The 19,794-nt window shown below is 37.6% G+C and overlaps 1 protein-coding gene across 1 annotated transcript in view; it reads left to right on the forward strand.

Annotated features, from left to right (window-relative positions):
* Nucleotides 1–19,794, forward strand: part of BIRC6 (baculoviral IAP repeat containing 6) — a 172,541-nt gene that overhangs the window by 40,252 nt on the left and 112,495 nt on the right. The window contains exons 20-33 of the mRNA XM_009880396.1: nucleotides 857–1,004; nucleotides 5,368–5,501; nucleotides 6,606–6,752; nucleotides 7,269–7,456; nucleotides 8,108–8,422; nucleotides 8,830–8,929; nucleotides 9,399–9,613; nucleotides 9,801–10,009; nucleotides 10,298–10,644; nucleotides 11,569–11,788; nucleotides 13,431–13,564; nucleotides 16,119–16,256; nucleotides 16,997–17,124; nucleotides 17,729–17,860. Of these exons, the coding sequence (XP_009878698.1) occupies nucleotides 857–1,004; nucleotides 5,368–5,501; nucleotides 6,606–6,752; nucleotides 7,269–7,456; nucleotides 8,108–8,422; nucleotides 8,830–8,929; nucleotides 9,399–9,613; nucleotides 9,801–10,009; nucleotides 10,298–10,644; nucleotides 11,569–11,788; nucleotides 13,431–13,564; nucleotides 16,119–16,256; nucleotides 16,997–17,124; nucleotides 17,729–17,860 (2,555 nt within the window). The remainder of the gene's footprint in view (nucleotides 1–856; nucleotides 1,005–5,367; nucleotides 5,502–6,605; nucleotides 6,753–7,268; nucleotides 7,457–8,107; nucleotides 8,423–8,829; nucleotides 8,930–9,398; nucleotides 9,614–9,800; nucleotides 10,010–10,297; nucleotides 10,645–11,568; nucleotides 11,789–13,430; nucleotides 13,565–16,118; nucleotides 16,257–16,996; nucleotides 17,125–17,728; nucleotides 17,861–19,794) is intronic.

Here is a 19,794-nt window from a genome sequence, read left to right on the forward strand (position 1 = left end):
AGCCTGTATTTGTGCTTGGGATTGCCCTAACCCAGATGTAGGACCTTGCACTTGGCCTTGTTGAACTGGATGAGGTTGGCTTGGGCCCACCTCTCCAGCCTGTCCAGGTCCCTCTGGATGGCATCCCTCCCCTCCAGCGTGTCTACCTCGCCAAACAGCTTGGTATCATTGGCAAACTTGCTGAGGGTGCACTCGACCCCACTGTCCATGTCCGCGACAAAGATGTTGAATAGTACAGGTCTCAGTACCGACCCCTGAGGAATGCCACTCATCACTGCTCTTCACTTGGACATCAAGCCATTAACGACGAGTCTTTGCATGCGACCGTCCAGCCAGTTCCTTATCCACTGAGTGGTCCATTTGTTGAATCCATGTCTCTTCAATTTAGAGACCAGGATATCATGTGGGACGGTGTCAAATGCTTTGCGTGGATGACATCTGTTGATCTTCCCCTGTCTGCTGTCGCTGTAACCCCTTCATAGAAGGCCACCAAATTTGTCAGGCATGATTTGCCCTTGGTGAAGCCATGCTGGCTGTCACCAATCACCTTCTTGTTTTCTATGAGGGAAGTAGTAGGAAGAAGCAATGAAAGAAGTATGTGTGAAGCTGTCTCTTGGGAACCTTTTTTCTTCAATTATGAATTAGTTGATAAGAGAATTTGAAGTACTTGTGTAAACTAATGATTACAGAATGATTCTAAATTGAAGTCTCTCAAAAAAAGGTGAGGGGGAGAATGCTTCCTTGTCTGTGTTCAGTAACCATTTTTATCACTTCCATTGATTATGCTTCAGAGTATGCTTTCTGAGTGGAAAATTCACATCATGTTTTACCTGATTTTTTTTTTTTTTGAATGCAGGATCTGTGTATTGGTATTTTGTATTGCTGAATTACGTAAAGGATGAAGATTTGGCAGGATGTAGTACAGCTTGTGCATCACTGCTAACTGCTGTGTCCCGACAGTTGCAGGATCGCCTAACACCTATGGAAGCATTACTTCAAACAAGGTACTAATAAATGTGGTTGTTGTAAACTTAATAAAAGCAAACATACAAACTGTCTGATGCCATCCTCTGATGTTCTGAAAAAGGTTGTCTGTTTAAAAAAAGATGCGTTTTGCTGTAGTTGTTTGAGCGCGGATTAACTTGATACAGCTCTGGGAAATAGTTTTGAATTGTTCAAGTTAAAGGTGAATTTAATTGCTTTCTTGCAATTTACAGTACACTTTAAATCAGCAAATGTGTATGTAATGTTTGAAGTCCTTGCAATCCTTACATTAGTATTTATTGGTTTTAGTGTAAGGATTAACAAAGCATGTCTTAATTTTGAGTATGGGAAGGAACCAAATACACTGAATAATTTTAGTTCTGTGTAATGCTACACAAAATTGTAGTCTCTCTATAAGCTGACCGTACATTTAATGTATTGCTAGTAAGGGTCGGATTATAAGTGTAGAGACCTGGAGTAATTTACTGGGAATGCAGGTTCTTACTATAAATTATATATCAGTGTTATTTCAGACTGTGATGTTGCATCTTTTACATATTGAACTGATTGGCCATTTAACTTTGGACTTACGTGATACCTAAAGGAAAGTTCAGTTTTGCAGCAGTTTCCAAAGCCGTATTACGATGATGGGAACATGCTGCTGTTAAACAGCTCTTTCAGTTATGATTTGTGGGCAAGAGTTTTCCTCCAAGTCAAGTAAGATCAAGCTAGAAGAGGTTTGGTAGAGGTTAGTTCAGAATCTTCAGATCAAGTTGAAAATTTAGTAAGCTAACTTTGGAGGAGGGGGTTGTTTGTTCTTTTTTTGTTTGTTTGTTTGTGTTTTGGTGGTTTTTGTTGGTTTTTTGTTTGTTTTTTGTTAAAGGACTATCATGCCAAAATACTTGATAAAAACTTGTCTCAGGTGTTAGACTTGCATCATTATCACGCTCTCTCCTGTATTCCTCTTCTCAGTTGTTATTTTATTTCACCATCTCTAATCTTTGCAGCTGATTGGAAGACTTATCCCAGCAATAGAAATGGTGAATGGATAATGAAGGATTTTGAAAACATATACAAAGTTAACTGGAAAAATAAAAGGTTTTGTGTTTTCATGTTGAATTTTCTTTAGCAAGCAAGTGGAGGAGACAAAAGTGAAAATCCCACTCGACATGAGAATAGCACCTTTCTGTAGGAATTGACTCGTTCCTTCATAGAGATTGTTTCAAAGTACCTCCTTTAAACAGCATATCTGAAATAGAAGTTTTTTTCCTTTCCAGTTGCCCACTTTTGAGTTTGGCACATGTGATATTTCAGATCACTTGTGAACACAGCTGTCTGCATCTCATGGGACACTTTCTGAAGTGAGCCCCTGTTCTTGACATCCTTCAAGCTTACGTTTTCGGAACGTTTCTAGATGATGTTTTAGTGATTTCCTTCTTTTAGCTAAATATGCTTTCTCTTTTAACTCAGTATCCCTGCAATCAGATAAGAATAGCAGCAGACACATCTGTCTAATCCTGTATTTGATTACTATAGCTCACTCTCTAGCAGGGACTGACTACTTCTTGACCTAGTTTACTAATTTAGACAGAATTTACTGGCCTTTCCTTTATATGTCTACATATCAAGAGAATACTGTCAATTCCCCTTTTTTTTAATGTACAAAGTATTAATTTTTTTTTTAAAAGAGAAATTTGTAGGCAGCCATTGCTTTACGCTTTCCCTTCTCTCTCCCTGAGTTGTATTTTATCATATTTGTGTGCATTTGTGTTGCAGAGTTTCTAGTATTGTTTTTTTCTTCTTTGTCATTGTTCCCAGGTACAATAGGCTAACATTTGGTAATCAAATAACAGCAGATGTCTAATTAAAGGAGCTGCACATTCATGTTGTCTTAAGGCAAAGTAGTACTCATTTTACTATCATGTGCCATAATAAAGCAAGTAAAACTTGCAAGGGTAAGGCCAGATGGGTGTATTACATGACTTGCAGTTCATAGAACAAGAAAAAAGAGATTTCAGACAGTATTTTAGGCTGCCCTACAACAAAGCAGGTTGATTTGTCTCTAGCAAATCTGATGACTTTCACCAGCCTGTTCTTGAAAGCACCTGATTAAAGTGGTGGAATTTAATTATTCTAAATATTGTAAGCTATTACATGGCTTAATTATTCTTAACATTAACACTTGAACTGTCTCCTTCTGCCCATGTCTAATCTGAAATCTCTCCTACTGCAACTAAAGCCTTTTAGTGTTTGTGTCCTGTCCACTTTGGCGATAAAGAGCCGATTATTTAATTCTTAACAAATTTTGGATGTCTAGAGGATGTTTGTGTCTTGATTGTATTCTCCAGATCTGTAGTCATTCTTAAAGCATTTCCTTGAGCTGTTTTCTTTGGTCCTCATCTTCCTTGATTTGTGGTACACAAAATTGTAAACGTTATTCCAGTTGAGATCTCTGATGAGTGAAGCAGAAGAGGTATTTCACATAGCTTATATTCATTACTGCATAGATGAATAGGGTGATGGGTTTTTTATGTGGCGTTGTTGATTCATTCTTTGTTTTTTGTTGTAACTTCTATATGCTTTTCTGAAAACTGTTGCTAATGCAGCTTAAAACTGTGAACCTGATAATTCATGCTGAAGGATCAGTAAAAGGCACTATGCTTATTGAAATAAATCTGGGTTAGACAGAATATATTTAACTCTCTCCAATACATTCAAATTCCAGTCCTATTCTACAAAGCTCTTGTAACCCCTTTTTGTGTTTTATCACCTGCTTATTTAATAAACTCTTCATTTAAATCATGCAAGTAATCAGTGTTCATGTTGAGCTGACCTAATTTATTGAGTTTGTGAATCTGAGGTCTAAAACAGGCTGGGAAGGTACCCTACTGAATTTTGCCTGAGCGTTTTTGTGTGTTTCAGTAACCACTTTACAGTAGCATGTTGTCTTGCTTTGCTTATGAAAAAAGGTCATGCAGCAAACATGTCAGTCTTGCTAGATGTGCAGTATGCACTGTTTCTGTGTAGTACATGCTTGTAGAAAGCAACCTAGATTCATCTATTATGTGTTGTTCTTACTTACAAATTTCTCATCTTAAGTTTGCTACCTTGTAGGTGCTTGTAAGTAACTTGGTTGGAGAATGTATGTTAAATGGGTTGATCTGTAATTCTCAGATTTTCTTTTCCTTCTCTTTTTTTTTCCTTCTTTTTAAGATCAGTAGCAATTCTTGCTGTGTTGTGTAATGTCATTTTCTGACTGGTTACAGTCTTAGTATTGTGTGGCAAAAAGCATTGAGCCCAGCAAACATGGAACCATTTTAACGTTCCGAGAAGTCTAGAGCCTGTTCTACCTTGTTGCTGGTGCTGTAGTATTCATGTAGACATTTATCCTTTTGTGATTACTTGATTAAAAAAGATATCTAAACACTCCAGCCTTTTTAACATTACCTGTTGGGGCCTCTCCTTGCCTGCTAAAGAGCAGAGAAGCTGCTTGGAGCACAGGGGAGAAGGGGGTGGAGGAACTGCCTGTCGCTGCTGGTGTGTTCATGGAAATATTTTATATTTGTTCTGGTTCTTGCCAGTCAAAGCGTGAAGTCTTATATGTTTCTCACTTTTGTACCTACCTAGATACATTCTTTCTTTCTACTCCTGCTTAATAATTTGGCCTGATTTCCATTCTTTTTTCTTCTTGTCAGTTGCTTATAATAGGTATTGGTACACAAAAAACCAAATGCTGGCTTTGTTATTACTTTGGATTTTCCTTTTTCTTGGCTTATAAAACCCTAATTGATTTGGGACCACCTTGCTACCTGAGAGATTGTATTATTTTTTCCTCTGCAATACTGCCGGAGTAGGAGTAATGAGTTTTTCTTGTGTTGAGGTATCTGAAGTACTCCCAAGTGTTGATTGGTATCCCTAGCAGCATTTCCTTTTTTCTTCTTCAACTGGAAGAACAAGCTGAGGTGGAATTTCTTATGCTGTTTTAGAAAACAGCATTGTGTTTTTATTGACTTCAGTAAAATATCTGATTTACCATGTGCAGGCATGCGTATTGCTGTGGCTAATAGTCTAAGGCTTGTAGTTCTAGTTTCTATGTCTGAGTGTGATTATATGTCATGTTTCCAGGACGGTATTACCTCTTCAAAACTATTTAGTAACCAAGAGTTGCTTATTTAGCATCATAAACTGTTTGAAAAGGTCATCTAAGAAATTACTTTAATGAAAAATAAGTAAATGGTAATTTCTAAGGTATGTCAGTTGAAAGAGAAGAATAGTTTGGATTATAATAAATCCTGATGATGAAGTACTTAGCCTCTTTCTGTAAATAATTTTATATAAATTCATATTGTTTGAATAGCGCTGTTTGTCTTATTCTCTTTGCAGATATGGATTATATAGTTCGCCTTTTGATCCAGTTCTGTTTGATTTGGAAATAAGTGGGTCCTCGTGTAAAAATGTATACAACAGCAGCATTGGAGTACAGTCAGATGAAATTGATTTGTCTGATGTTCTATCAGGTACGTATGTTTAACAGTAACCTATTGTGGAAGAATTGGTAATTCTCTCCACTATACTGTTTTCCTCTTGTGAACATGTGGTTTTATGCTTTCCATCTGTTTTATAGCTGTACATAATGAAATTCAAGATATTCTTTTGCTTCATGAGATCTCTTACATTTCCTGTAGCCCTTAGGGCAAGAAAAAAGCCTCTTTCTAGAATCTGTTCTTATCCTGTAGAAGATCTAAGAAAAGGCTGGAGATTAAACAGAAAGGCTGTTGTCATTCTCTGGGTCAGAGTCATCTAGGAAGCATCTGTCAGTTCTGTTGAGCAGCTTCCTTGAGATATGTTATTATTCATTTAGACTAGCAGCCGTCTCATAGGCAGAGAAACCTAAATGGATTTTTCTGAAGTAGGGAAGCTGCCATATGGCACTCACCTACTTAAAGATTATGGTTTTAATGAGGTACTTTTTCTGTTTCAGAGGCATTAAAATAACTTAAAAGCATATTTGTACCTATCCTCTCAGGTTAGTTCATAAGTGAATCTTTACGCAATGGAGTGTCCTAAGAACGAGATAATTTTTACCTGTCAGGAAATTCTTTTCATAGCAAGTGTATTTGTCAGTCATAGTGACTCCTTTCCTTTTCTCGTATGCTCTTGTCCATCTGCTTCCCATCCCTCCGTCCATACAACACTGAATTTGTTAGTGTATTGAATAATAGTGTAGTTCTTATACTAACCCGGTGTATGATCTTAGTCACTCTGTTATTTTGTTTCTCTTCCTTTTCAGTAGCAGCAATGTATTTTTGCAAGCTAATTTTTTCACAGTGTAGAAAGAATAGAGCATCCCTATGTAATTCATTTGTGGAATTACGAAGGCTACACTATGCTTTTAAAGTTTGACTTATTAAGATACTCTGGTCAGATGTGGCAGCATTATCCATTTTAAAATATATTTTCATTTATATTGTGGATGTGATAGTGTTAAGGTGTTTGTTCCACAACGTGAAGTAATAAAATATGTGGATTACATTTAGTAGGGCCTTTCAACTATTCATGACTTGAAATGTTGCCATCAAGAAAACATAAGCTGATTGTGCAGATACTTATTTCTTTTACAGGAAATGGGAAAATAAGTAGCTGTGCAGCTGCTGAAGGTAGTTTTACTTCACTTACTGGACTTCTGGAAGTTGAACCTCTGCACTTTACCTGTGTTTCAACAAGTGATGGAACTAGAATAGAAAGGGACGATGCAAGTACGTTTACTGGTATATACAATTTTTCATTTTTTCTACTTAGCATAGTTCCATGATATGGTGTTTTTAGTTGGACATGATGAGCGCTGTTTGACAAACAGATTGCCTGTAGTTTTATAAGTGTTGAAATGCTGGTTTTTTTTAAATAGTTACTATATGTGAAGTTAAACTTCTTAGAGCTTAACAAACAAACTGGATTCCAAATTTATTAATTTGAATCAATTTGTTTCTGTTGGAGAGTATAGCATACAAGCTTGCATCTTTGCCTTGCAGCCTTATGTGGTGAAAGAATTCCGGGGCATTACATGGCTTTTCTGTAATGAAAATGTTGCTTGTGTGATGAGTGTGCGTAGTCTACAAACTATATATTAATTCGAGAAGCTGTTGCTTTGTAGCGAAAACTGGATAAAAGGAGATCTTCCTCTTGTTTTTACATTGCTCTTAACAATTAGTAAGGAATTAAATTAAAGGTGTGTTTTATCATTTCTTTTCTACATACATGTTTTTGGTTTGTTTGTTTCATGCCAGTGAGTACCTTTGGGGTTACCCCAGCAGTTGGTGGCCTCTCTTCTGGAACGGTTGGGGAAGCCTCGACAGCACTGAGCTCAGCAGCCCAGGTAGCTTTGCAGTCTCTCTCTCATGCAATGGCCTCAGCCGAGCAACAGCTCCAGGTGCTGCAAGAGAAACAGCAGCAGCTTTTGAAGCTTCAGCAACAGGTTGGAGGCTACTTGGCTATTTTTTAATGCTGTCTCTAAACTTCAAAAGCTGAGAAAGTAGTTGCAGAGCTAGTTGCCTTTTTTTTTAATTTCCTTTTTTCTCCATAGTGTATTTAAGGAAGGAGCAGCTTAGCACTGAGGATCGCTCTTATTAAGCAAAATGCTGAGAGTGTCTCTTGTGCTGCTTTGGTCTTTCGGACTTGTTTTTTGTGTATTTTGAGGGTGGGTTGGGAGTTTGTTATCAAAACTGAGTCTTAATGCACAAGTATATCAGTCTGAAATTGAAAAAGCCCACTGAAATGAAAAGTCCAGCTGCTGACACAGGGAAGTACCAATCATAAAGCCGTTGTCAGTATGAAGCTTGGCTGTGTTGACTCTACTTTGCTGTTCAGATTGTAGGTTTTTTGTTATTTTTTGATTACTCTCATTAATTACATAATTACTCATGTTCCTCAGCAAGTGAGGAATGAGCAAATTGAGTAAAGTTTCATTTTTCAGCTTCTAGTTGGACATCTAACTTGCCTATGTCAAAGATAACTTGGATTTATTAAATCCAGTTTTATAATGAAATTTGAACTTGTAGTTCAGTAGTGCTACTGTGCTCACAAGCAGTATTATCTGCTACATACACTGCTTCCATTTTCCCCACAGAAAGCTAAGCTGGAAGCAAAACTGCATCAGACAACAGCAGCGGCGGCAGCAGCAGCATCAGCAGTTGGTCCTGTCCACAACTCTGTGCCTTCTAATCCAGTAGCAGCCCCAGGGTTCTTCATCCATCCTTCAGATGTCATTCCACCCACACCAAAAACAACTCCTCTGTTCATGACTCCACCTTTGACTCCACCTAATGAGGCAGTTTCTGCTGTTATTAATGCAGAGCTTGCTCAGCTTTTCCCTGGTTCGGTCATTGATCCCCCAACAGTTAACCTTGCAGCACATAATAAAAATACAAGCAAGTCCAGAACGGTAATTATTTTTCTTTGGTTTTATTATAAAAACAAGATGCTGTAAGCCTAGTCAGGATCTAATTTGTACTTGAGTGCTAGTAAATATCTGTTTATTTGGATGAGATGTGAAAACCATATCACTAAATTTAGACCATATGAGAAGGAAGACTTATGAAAGCAAGATAGAGTTGTTACGGTATCTCAAATGGTTTCTGTTAATTGGAGCTAGATTAACTGCGTAAGGAGTTATTAATCCTTTGAATTTCGGAGTTAATGTATTTTGATGGGTCACACTCAAATCTAAATGTAGTGGGGTGTTATCAAAATTGTACATCTTTCAATCATAAGAGGTTTTCTTACAGTCTTTTGTAAAGAACAGCATAGATTTTAATGACTTAATTTTGCTGATGTTTTCCCACTCCTCAGAATCCACTTGGATCTGGTCTTGCTCTTGCAATATCTCACGCTTCACATTTTCTTCAGCCTCCACCTCATCAGTCAATTATTATAGAGCGAATGCACTCAGGTAAAACCAGAATTCCTAATAATAATTTTAACACATTTTCTAATAAGTGGAATCTTTTCTAGGGTCTGAAGTAAGTTGCTCAGCTGCAGTCTCACTTGGCCTTTTAAAAGAAGATATTTCTTAGTTTGCATTTCTATTGTATCTGGTAGTTTAAGACTCTGCATTCAGTGATGTTTATCAAGTTGCAAAACCCTGGGGGCTGGGGGAATATATTGGATCTCTGGACAGAACACCTGTTCTGAAATAATGCATAAAAACCATAACAACTTAATTTAAGTCAAAGCCAGAATGTTTTTTTCAAAGGGTGCAAGCTGTAGTGAGAGATTCTGAGATTGTGCAGCTATTTTTAACTCCAAATGTGCACCGTTTGAATGCTAGATGAACAATGGCTTTATTGTTTGAGAAGTAACATTTCTTCGCTGGTTAGCATGCACTGGTATTTTAGGCAATCTTGTGTTTTTTACCCTAGGAGCAAGAAGATTTGTGACCTTAGATTTTGGAAGACCTATATTGCTGACGGATGTATTGATTCCCACTTGTGGAGATTTGGCTTCTTTGTCAATTGACATCTGGACTTTAGGAGAAGAGGTGGATGGAAGACGACTGGTGGTGGCTACTGACATTAGCACACACTCACTTATTTTACATGACTTGTTGCCACCCCCAGTTTGCAGGTTTATGAAGGTAAGAGGAGATAGACTGCATACTCTGTCTTTTAAACTCTTGATCTTTGTTAGTATCTGAATTTTCTCTTAAGTTCTCTTCAGACCAAACTTTAGTTGGCTATAAGTTTTTCATGAATTTTTGACTGCGTATTTATTTTGCCTGTTTTGATACAATTGTGTTACAGTATAGTTGCCTTCTTTTTCAGATCACTGTTATTGGTCGATATGGTAGCACAAATGCCAGAGCAAAAATTCCATTAGGATTTTATTATGGCCATACCTATATCTTACCCTTTGAAAATGAGCTGAAATTAATGCACGATCCCCTCAGAGGAGAAGGTGAAGCTGCAAATCAGCCAGAAATTGACCAGCATTTGGCAATGATGGTGGCATTGCAAGAAGACATACAATGCAGGTTAGAAGAAAAAAATATGTGCATTTCTTAATTATTTTAACTTAAAACACTGGGATATGTTATAGATTATTTTTTTTTCTTCCCATGATACTCTTCAGAGCAAAGAAACCCCTGCCTTTGTTGTAGAGTTATTACAGTGAATATCTTTATAGCAGTAACAAAGACTACACTGTAATTTTTTTCAATATCTGGATAGATGGGCCAGAAGTTGTGTTCTGGCAGGGTGACTTAAATGTATTACCATTTGCTAATGTTTATTGAATTGTGTGTTGGAATGTTTCCCTTTAGGTACAATTTGGCCTGTCATCGGTTAGAAATCCTTCTGCAGAGTATTGACCTGCCACCACTCAATAGTGCTAACAATGCCCAGTACTTTTTACGCAAGCCAGACAAGGCAGTAGAAGAAGATAGCAGAGTATTTTCTGCTTACCAGGACTGCATTCAGCTACAGCTTCAACTCAACTTGGCTCATCATGCTGTTCAGAGGCTCAAAGTAGCTTTAGGTGCAAGCAGGAAAACACTGAAGGAGCAATCTGATCCAAAAGAGTTGATTCAGATGTCATCCACAGAACAGTTACGCACCATCATTAGATACTTATTGGATACTTTGCTTAGTTTGCTTCATTCTTCCAATGGTTAGTATTTTTTGAGGTTCTGATATTTTTGTCATGTCAGTAGAAAAAATTTGCAAGTGTTTCTATTTCTTAATCTGTACTTTCCCACTATAAAGCTTTTAAACTATGTTCAGATACGTTTTACTATGATTTTAGTAGCTGGTAACGTACAGTGTAAAGTTTCACCTGTGGCAACAAGCTGACCTAACCACTTTCTGCTCCCGAAAAGAATAGGAGAGGGTGTCGAGGTCCTTCTCCCTTTTCCGTAGTCCTGGCTGCATATTCCTTTGTTCAGATAGTCATCTGATCCTCCTGTGGGCTGATTCAGTTTGCTGAAGGAACAAAAGACTGCCCAGGCAAAATACTTATGTTGTTTTCATAGGTAGAATCAGCTTGTGGAAGAATCTGTGAGCATCGAAGCCTGTGCAACGCTGGGGGATGGATTAGGCAGTTAGAAGTGGGGAGAAGAGACAGAATTGCTTTGGGGGGAGAGCTGGGGGTGGAAGTCATAAAACCAGTATCTCTACTGGTTTCTGTCATGATTTTTAATATCCAGTAAGCGTTTTTATTTCCTAAACTTGCTATTGAAAGAGTTCTTGGAGAATGGAAGTTGAAAAGTCTGAGTAGGATGAGTGGGAGTGACGGGGTTTTTTCAAAAAAGAAAAAAAAAAAGGCAGAACATTGTTCTATTGATAGATAGGTGTGTCTGTCTTGTAATTTTCTGTGCCAGTTTGTTCTTAAGCATAATGGTGGTTTGGTTTTGAACAAATGGCCTGGTCTTTATGGATTACCTGCAAATTACCGTCTCCCCACATGTTCCCTCCTCCTCCCCCCTGTGCCAGTTAGTCTAATCTTAAGTTTTAAAAACTTCCTGCAAACTTTTTCCTCCTATGTTTTCAAGCCATTGTCTCCTTAACATAGTTGCTTGTTCCCTTTTCTTAAAAGGGCACTCAGTTCCTGTGGTTCTGCAAAGTACTTTTCATGCCCAAGCTTGTGAAGAATTATTTAAACACCTATGTATCAGTGGAACCCCAAAGATACGATTGCATACTGGCCTTCTACTTGTTCAGCTCTGTGGAGGAGAAAGATGGTGGGGTCAGTTTCTCTCAAATGTGCTGCAGGAATTATACAATTCAGAGCAACTTCTCATATTCCCACAAGACAGGTAAGGTATAAGTCTGTATTGGTACTTTACCTGTGGATCACTGAAATAATTCCCTTGTTCATAACTTAACATTGGAATTGACAAAATGTGACTGAAGGATTGTTATGGTTTGAGAAACCCACAATAATTTATTGTCGTTTAGAAAATCATTCTGTCACCCAATGACCCCTCCCCAGCCAGGAAGAGGAATCATGAAAAATCAAGGAAACCTGGGGGATTGAAATATAAACAGATTTAATAGAATAAGACTAGCTAATTAACATTAATAACACTAAGGAACCAATATTGATCCTGATACCAATACAAAAGATACAAAGACTATACTCAGCCAATTCTATCAGTGGGAAGCTGTGCACTCCCAGCAGTGGACAGCAAATGTCAGACACTGCGAGCACTGCGGCTTCGGGAGGAAGGGAAGGCCTCAGGGGTCCAGCACCAGGGCAAGAAGTCCTCTGGATTGCCACCATCAAGTGAGAGACAGAGCACTTCGCAGCAAACTTTCTAATTTATATTGAATGTGACGTTCATGGTATGAAATAATCCTGTTGGCCAGCTTGGGTCAAGTGTGCAGGTCTCATTCCTCCTCATCCCTGTACCTGGTGAGCTCGAAACCACTGAGATCTTGAAACCCACACACCATAGTTGGCTATGAAGTAACTATTTTCACAAATTCAGACACTGGAGTCTTCTAAAAGTGCAGTCTTCCCAAGTATTAGAAGAGAAATTAGTCCTGTGTTGCTCAAATCAGGACAAGGATACTTATCCATCTATTCCATTGATTTAAGAAATAGTCCCAAAAAAGCACTGCAAATTATAAATGTCTGATTGCTGTTATTTATTGCACCTATTTGGTGCTTGCACCACAATAAGTTGCTAGTTTTCCTCACTTGGAGATCTTCGCGTACCTGGCAGGATTGCTCCCCAGTGTCAAAAATTGCCACCTTCTTTATCAGGCTTAAAATGCACCCTCATCATAGAGCTGCTCTTCTAATGCATTTGGAAGTAGGATTGCAACTGGAAAGCACACTAATGGGATTTAATACAAAAGATTTCTCTGAGATGAGAGCAAATAAGCATAGAGTTGAGCATTGAATGTTAGATGTGTTGATTATTTCAGGTTATTGATTAAGGTCTTTGATATTCTAAACATTAGCATTTTATTTTAATCGAACATATTTGCTGTTCTGTGGCTTTCTGCCTTCTTTAGACAGCAACATTTATATATTTGTAATTTTTTAAAATGAATTAATTCAAGAATATAAGAATACATAGATTTAATTCTCTATCCCTGCTGTTCAACATATCATATCTAATAAGAAATAAAACGGATGAGAACTTGTTTCAGATGTACAAAGTGGAATGCTCTGCTGACCTCTTGAGGGTGAAAGAGAAAATGTTCGTGCTAAAATACTGCATTATCCTTACAACAATAGAATGTGACATTCATGGTATGAAATCATCCTGTTGGCCAGCTTGGATCAAGCGCGCAGGTCCAGTTCATTTGCTGGGCCACAGTACTGCTTTCTGTAGCAGTATGTCTCAGATGAAAGCCCGGGGGAATATTGTTCAATAAGGGGTGTTTTAGAATATTACTGGATCTGAAAAAGAAATAAAGTCTTAAATATGTAAATTTTATTTTTAGGGTCTTCATGTTGCTTTCTTGCATTGGCCAAAGATCGCTTAGCAACAGTGGTGTTTTAGAAAGTTTACTTAATCTCCTGGATAACCTGCTGTCACCACTGCAACCTCACTTACCTGTGCACAGAAGAACTGAAGGTAGCCCTCTAATTTGGGAAACTATATTTTCATATTTATTATAAGCTAGAAAATTGGGAGACTAGCTTACAATTTTTTTGTGTATTAAAAGAAGAAATTGCTCGTTTTCTATATTTCCAGTACGCAGTTGTCTTTTAAAATGTGCTGAAACTTCTTGTTCTTTTGGAGCTAAAAATGATTCCTCCCCCTACCCCCCCTGTTTAAACCTGAGCAAAATCTATTTGGTTGCTTTTAATTCAGCTAGGAAGCTTTAAAATTTCAACAAAGTGAGGGGAGTATCCAGTGTGTAGACAGTTCTAGTGATTCTAGTGAATGACTTTGGAATTAGTGTTTTGGAAAGAAGTGACCCTTTATGCTCAGGAGATCCTTTCTAAGTTTCAAGCTTTTGAGGTGAAATGTGGTTATGAAGACAAGTTTGTTAGGTGTATCTGCATAATTTCTGCAAACTACGTGGCTGGTTTTTTTAATCACAAGTCATTTACATTTTTTGACCCTAAAAAAATTACTGAAATTATATTCTCCAAACCTAATTTTCTTGTGTTTTCTTAACTGCCCGAAGTTTGAAGAAAATGCTTGCTTTTAAAAACGTCAACATTTAGGCTACTTCATTTATTACGTACATGTAACAGAGCATTGTAGAAGATACATTATTTAAAATTCTTAACCTTGTGAAGTTGATAAATGCCAGCTGAGCCGCTGTCCTTACTTTTTACCTTGTCTCCTGATGTAAACAAGCCTACAGCTGGTGCCAGAAGCTGCCCTATGGCTTCCAATTGGTCTACTGTATACTTTCTCTGTCGTGGCCGTATCCTGCTGTAGTCTCTAACTAGTTTGAGGCAAACCCAAGCTTACGTCTCCTCTACCTCTGTTTGCACTCTCCCCACAGCTGCCAATTCCTTTCATAGCTCTTGCCTTACTAGTTGTCCTCACGGAGGACTTTAGGAAGCAGAAGTAACTGATACTTCAGAGCTTTATTTGCTGGTCTTCCAGCTTCCTTCCTCCTGGACAGTACAGGTGAGTACTAGGGCATTATTATGTGTGGTGGAAGCATCAGGTACGGCAGAAGAAATTCCTATTTGAGAACTATCACACATAACTAAGGGTCAAAGGGGTGAGAACTTACTGGGGAAAAAGTCTGAAAACAAAGGACAATCAGAGCAAGAGGTGAGTGTTGTGGATAGAGAGAAGTAAACTTTGAGGCAGAGTGGGGGCGGAAAGGCATAAGCCAAAGACACTGGGAGGGAGGGAGAGAAGCTGAAAATGTTGTTGGTTTTTTTTTTTTTTTTTAAGAGCTAAAAGGAAAAGAAATGCATTTGTTTAAACAGAAGTATGAAAAGGTATATACTTCGCTGTGCAGCAGCTTCCTTTCTTTTTATTTTGCCAACCAAAAAGTTGTGTAGTGGTCACCAGTGCTACTCATTTCTATTCATGCTATTTAGTCTGCAGTTCCTGTTAAGATCCTGTCATGGGGAGGCCTCCTGTTCCTCTGCCTGCTTTTTGCCAGTGGGGGCAGGAAACGAGTTAAAAGTCGGGGCCTGAATCCTATTGCTTGGGCTGCCAGCAGCTACATGTGATTTTGGACAAGTTGTTTCTGTGCTTAGTGTTCTTGTTTGTCTGGAATGAATAATACTATGAGTTAGTTAAAACTTCTTTGAGGTCAGTGCATGAAAAGTGCAGTGTAGTTTAATGTGGCTCAGCACAGTGTGCGGATATGAAAATGTGCATGTAACCTCTAGTACTAATGACTTTACTGTATTGATATTATATAAAAGTATGCCATTTGCATAGTGACTGTGATTAAGTGGTCGTTATTTGTAGGTTTCTGGTTGTTATGAAGCACTCCGGAGTTCAGTTTAGAACTGTTCATTTAGATTTGCTCATGCACAGAACAGATGTTCTTGCATGATGTGTAAAACACAGTTTTTTTTCTTTTCTGCCTGTACAAAAATACTGCATTTATTGTGTGAGACTGAAATAGGCATTAGCCAGTCATTAGTGCTGCCAACATGGTTCATCTGGTTTGAACTCAGTCTTGGCTTTCCTGCATCTTACTCAAATGGCTACAAGAAAATACACTAACAGAGGAGTAAAAATGAAGGTATTTGGGTTACAACTGTCTTGTTGGAGCCCTGGTTGATGGAGGAATTTCACACTGTAGGATTTGAGACATCTAATTTATGTGCTTTAATGTGAGCACCTGTCATTCTGCATTGGGTGTTTAGGAAATCTAGACGTGCAATTTTTTACTATTTTATTTAAAACTGCTGCTTAATTTTTAGCTTTAACAGTAGAGGTGAAGCTCTTGACTTCCGACTTCATCTGTCTAAGAGAACCGTGGCATTTTCTCTTGAACCTGAGTTCTATACTTAATGTTTGATTTCTTCCCTCATTTATGAATACTCAGACCCTTTACCCTCATTTAAAAAAAAAAGAATGCGGAATCTTTGTGGCCTAGTGAAATGTGTGCCATCTAATGTCTTTTATGATTTCTTTAAAACTAGTTTGTTATGGCTTCCAAACTTTATTAAGGCACTCAAATCTATTTATTTTGAAGGAGTTTTAGACATTCCCATGATCAGCTGGGTTGTAATGCTGGTGTCTAGACTACTGGATTACGTAGCTACTGTTGAGGATGAAGCAGCCACAGCCAAGAAACCTCTAAATGGAAAAGAGAGGGAACGATTTTTGACAGGTATGTAACACTTACTATGAAAACTTGTTTATATGGACATTGGTTTGGGAACTGTTCAAATACTTCAAATGTATTTTCAATTCAGTTGAAAAATTATAGTTTGAAAACAGGTGTTGTGAACATTTTATTTGTACTGTTGTCTGCTTCTGTCCACTTCTCCTTAGAAATATGACATCTTTCATTTTTTTAAAGTGAAAAATACAGGATTGATTTTAGTTTGTAAAGTGTTTGTATATTATCCTGTGACATGGGGACATGGCAATTGAGAGTACACCATGTTGAGACATTTTGTATTGTGAGAAAAGGCAACAGTACAACTTCATAACTGCTTTGGTATTTGTATTCAGTGTTTTAAAATGCATTTTTATGTCTGTTTATTAGTATTTAAGTGGATTAGCTATCGTTTTCTTTGAAGATCTTTTCTAAAAATGAAAACTGTAAAGCTTTTGTGTTATGGAACCTGTTCAGGTATTTTTAGTTAGGGCAGTCTTGCTTACCTCCTTATATGTTATAAAAATAATCAATACAAGATGATACCATGGAGTTTCAAAATTATACTGAAATATTACCATCAGTTGTGATAGTTACGTAACACTAAGAGTTAGATTTTGCTTTTCTTTAGTATTTAGTGTATGGAGATGCTAACCATTACTGCAATGTAAATGCTTTTCTCTGGAGTTAAGTGGGGTTTAATAAGATGGATTAATACCTGCTTTTTTTTTTTTTTCTGTTTCCATTAGGAAACCAGTGGAGTTTTATAAATAATAGCCTTCACACTCAGAATCTGAGCAGATCTACTAAAGGCAACAGTAGCCTAGATAGACTGTATTCCCGAAAGATCAGAAAACAGCTTGTGCATCATAAACAGGTGACTTCCAGCACGGTAGTGGCTATTTTCACAGAAGTATATCTCATTTATAGTGTATCTTGTTTCTTGAAGGAACAGCTTTGGCCTTGGCACTCATTCAGCCTTGCTTTTGCATAGGTCTGGTTCTGTAGCTTAAGGCTGCCTAACTACTTTGACATTCATCTCAAACCGTGGGGCATGGGATCTGCTGGAAGAACAGATGTTGGCATGTACTGTTGCACTCTGTGGCCCATATTGGACAATAAATTTAATTTACTTTCTAGATAAATCTGGGTACGCCTCAGTGCCAGCACCTAAGCTGTGATTTAAAGTTGGTAATTCTTAAGACACAAAATTTTCATTTCTAAATGCAACCATGCAGGTTTTATGACCCTGGACATGTATGTCTTGAGCCTCTCTAAAAATACTGTTTCTTCTTAAAACTTCATCTGTTCTGGGTCTGCTAGTAGCCCCTTATGGTGTCTTAGTTAAAATTGTATATAAACTGTATTTTAAAAGCTCAAGTTACAGTTTGAACTGAAGATCGCTATCATATGAACATACTGATCCTTTTAACATCTTATTGCTTAAATTTTCATTTTTTCCTATTAACATTTTCTTTTAGCAACTTAACTTATTAAAAGCAAAACAGAAGGCTTTGGTGGAACAGATGGAAAAAGAGAAAATACAAAGCAACAAAGGATCATCATACAAACTTTTAGTAGAACAGGCAAAACTAAAGCAGGCTACTTCAAAGGTATGATGTTCTGAAATTGTAACTGACTTCTTGTCCTTTGTGTGAGAAGACCTGTTCCTGCAAAGTCATTTTTGTCCTACGTTGACCTTATTTTAAAATAAGTTGTTTCATCATGGTTTCTATCAAGTAGATTCTGATGCTGAAAACAGCAACCATCTGGAAATTTCTTGTGCTGTGAAAAATAGTTTATCCTTCTCCAGGGATTTTTTAGGTAGTAATGGCCAAAATCACTAGTAAACTTGTAGCCTTGGGAATGCCAGTCATATCTTTAAACTTTGGATGACACATACTAATAAGAACAAGCGATAGGAGAAGAGGAAATGGCCTCAAGTTACACCAGGGTAGGTTTAGATTGGAGATTAGGAAAAATTTCTTCACAGAAAGGGTCGTCAAGCATTGGAACAGGCTGCCCAGGGAAGTGGTGGAGTCACCATCCCTGGAGGTATTTAAAAGATGGGTAGACGTGGTGCTTAGGGACGTGGTTTAGTGGTGGTTTGGGTAGTTGTAGGTTGATGGTTGGACTTGATGATCTTCGAGGTCCCTTCCAACCTAGACAATTCTATGAAATGTAAAATAATATTTTATATAGCTGACTTTTATGCATGGTACTCTTCTGGATGCTCTCCTGGTTGAGTAATCAGAAAATAATCATGCAATGACTGTCTCCCTGAACTGATAAATAGGACTTTTGAGAAGATTTTCTGAGCTTTCTCGGAAGCTTCTTAGCTTCGTAAAAGTACTTACACCTAAGTTGTGGCATCTTGCAGTAAGCCCCACATACTCAGAGTGGATTTGGTAGTTAACGGATTATTTTGATTATGAGATGAGGTGCTGAAATTTAGGGATTTCTGAAGATGGCAACATGGACTTTACAGGGAACGCAGAAAAAAATGTGGAAATCTTTCTAGCTACTTAGGTATCTCTTTAAATATGTGATCTCTAGTTCCAGAAGTAGTAATGTCTGTTAGGGTGACTGAATATAGGTGTGTGGAAAGAGGTTATAGAATGTTGGACCTTAAACACAATCTAAAGGGAAGTCTTACAACAACTTCCAGTAATTATGGAAAAAACCCCAAGAAAAAACAACAACAACAAAAACCACCCAAAACCAAAAACCCCAAACCAAAACAAGAAACAATTTAAACAGCAGCATGAAAATAAAGCCCTAAATTTTCACTAACTCTACTTTTCATGAGCTGTTCTTTCCTGCACTATCTTCTGCTTTATTCCAGCAGGTTATATAGGGGGGCTACTCCACTGGTGGCACCCTTGAGACATCTTTCAATATGCTGTCCAGCTACATAAGTTTCACTTCATAGCAGCCATGTTGCATCAAAAACGCATGCTGAAACAAAGAGTTTTCCCCTTGCAGTATCTTAACACGTAGTTATGTTATTACTGTACACTCGTTAGTTGCATTTCATGCAATTTTTACTACTTCGCTTACTAATCACTTTCAGTTACCACAAGCTGTGAGTAACTTAAAGCATTGATTGCATTTCGGAGAAAGCTGAAACCTTTGTGTTAGTAAATAGTTTTTTCTCTGGTCTACTTCAGTAACTACTACTTAAATGAGATTACGAGAGGCATTTGTGTTATCTAATTTTAGACTGCTCGTGTAGCTGATACAATGAACTGAGCTGCTAAATGTGTGCCCTTGGTGGATGGGAGGATTAATAAAAGCACCTTCCTTCCTTCGTTGAATTTGTAGACACTCTGTTAAAAAGGTTGTAATTTAGAGCCCTGATCAAGTATCAGACTAGTTCAATTTACGGTGGCAAATGGCCACTTTGTACACTGGAAGTATTAAGAAAGTTAGAAATTATTGGTGATTTATGTAATGTGAAAAACTGAGGAGTCATCATTCTTGTAAGCCTAAATTTCCATATTAGCTATTTTGATATGTAGTTTGCTTCATGGTAACCATAGTTTAT

Source organism: Charadrius vociferus, unplaced genomic scaffold (assembly GCF_000708025.1).
Source record: "Charadrius vociferus isolate BGI_N301 unplaced genomic scaffold, ASM70802v2 scaffold62, whole genome shotgun sequence".
NCBI lineage: Eukaryota > Metazoa > Chordata > Aves > Charadriiformes > Charadriidae > Charadrius > Charadrius vociferus.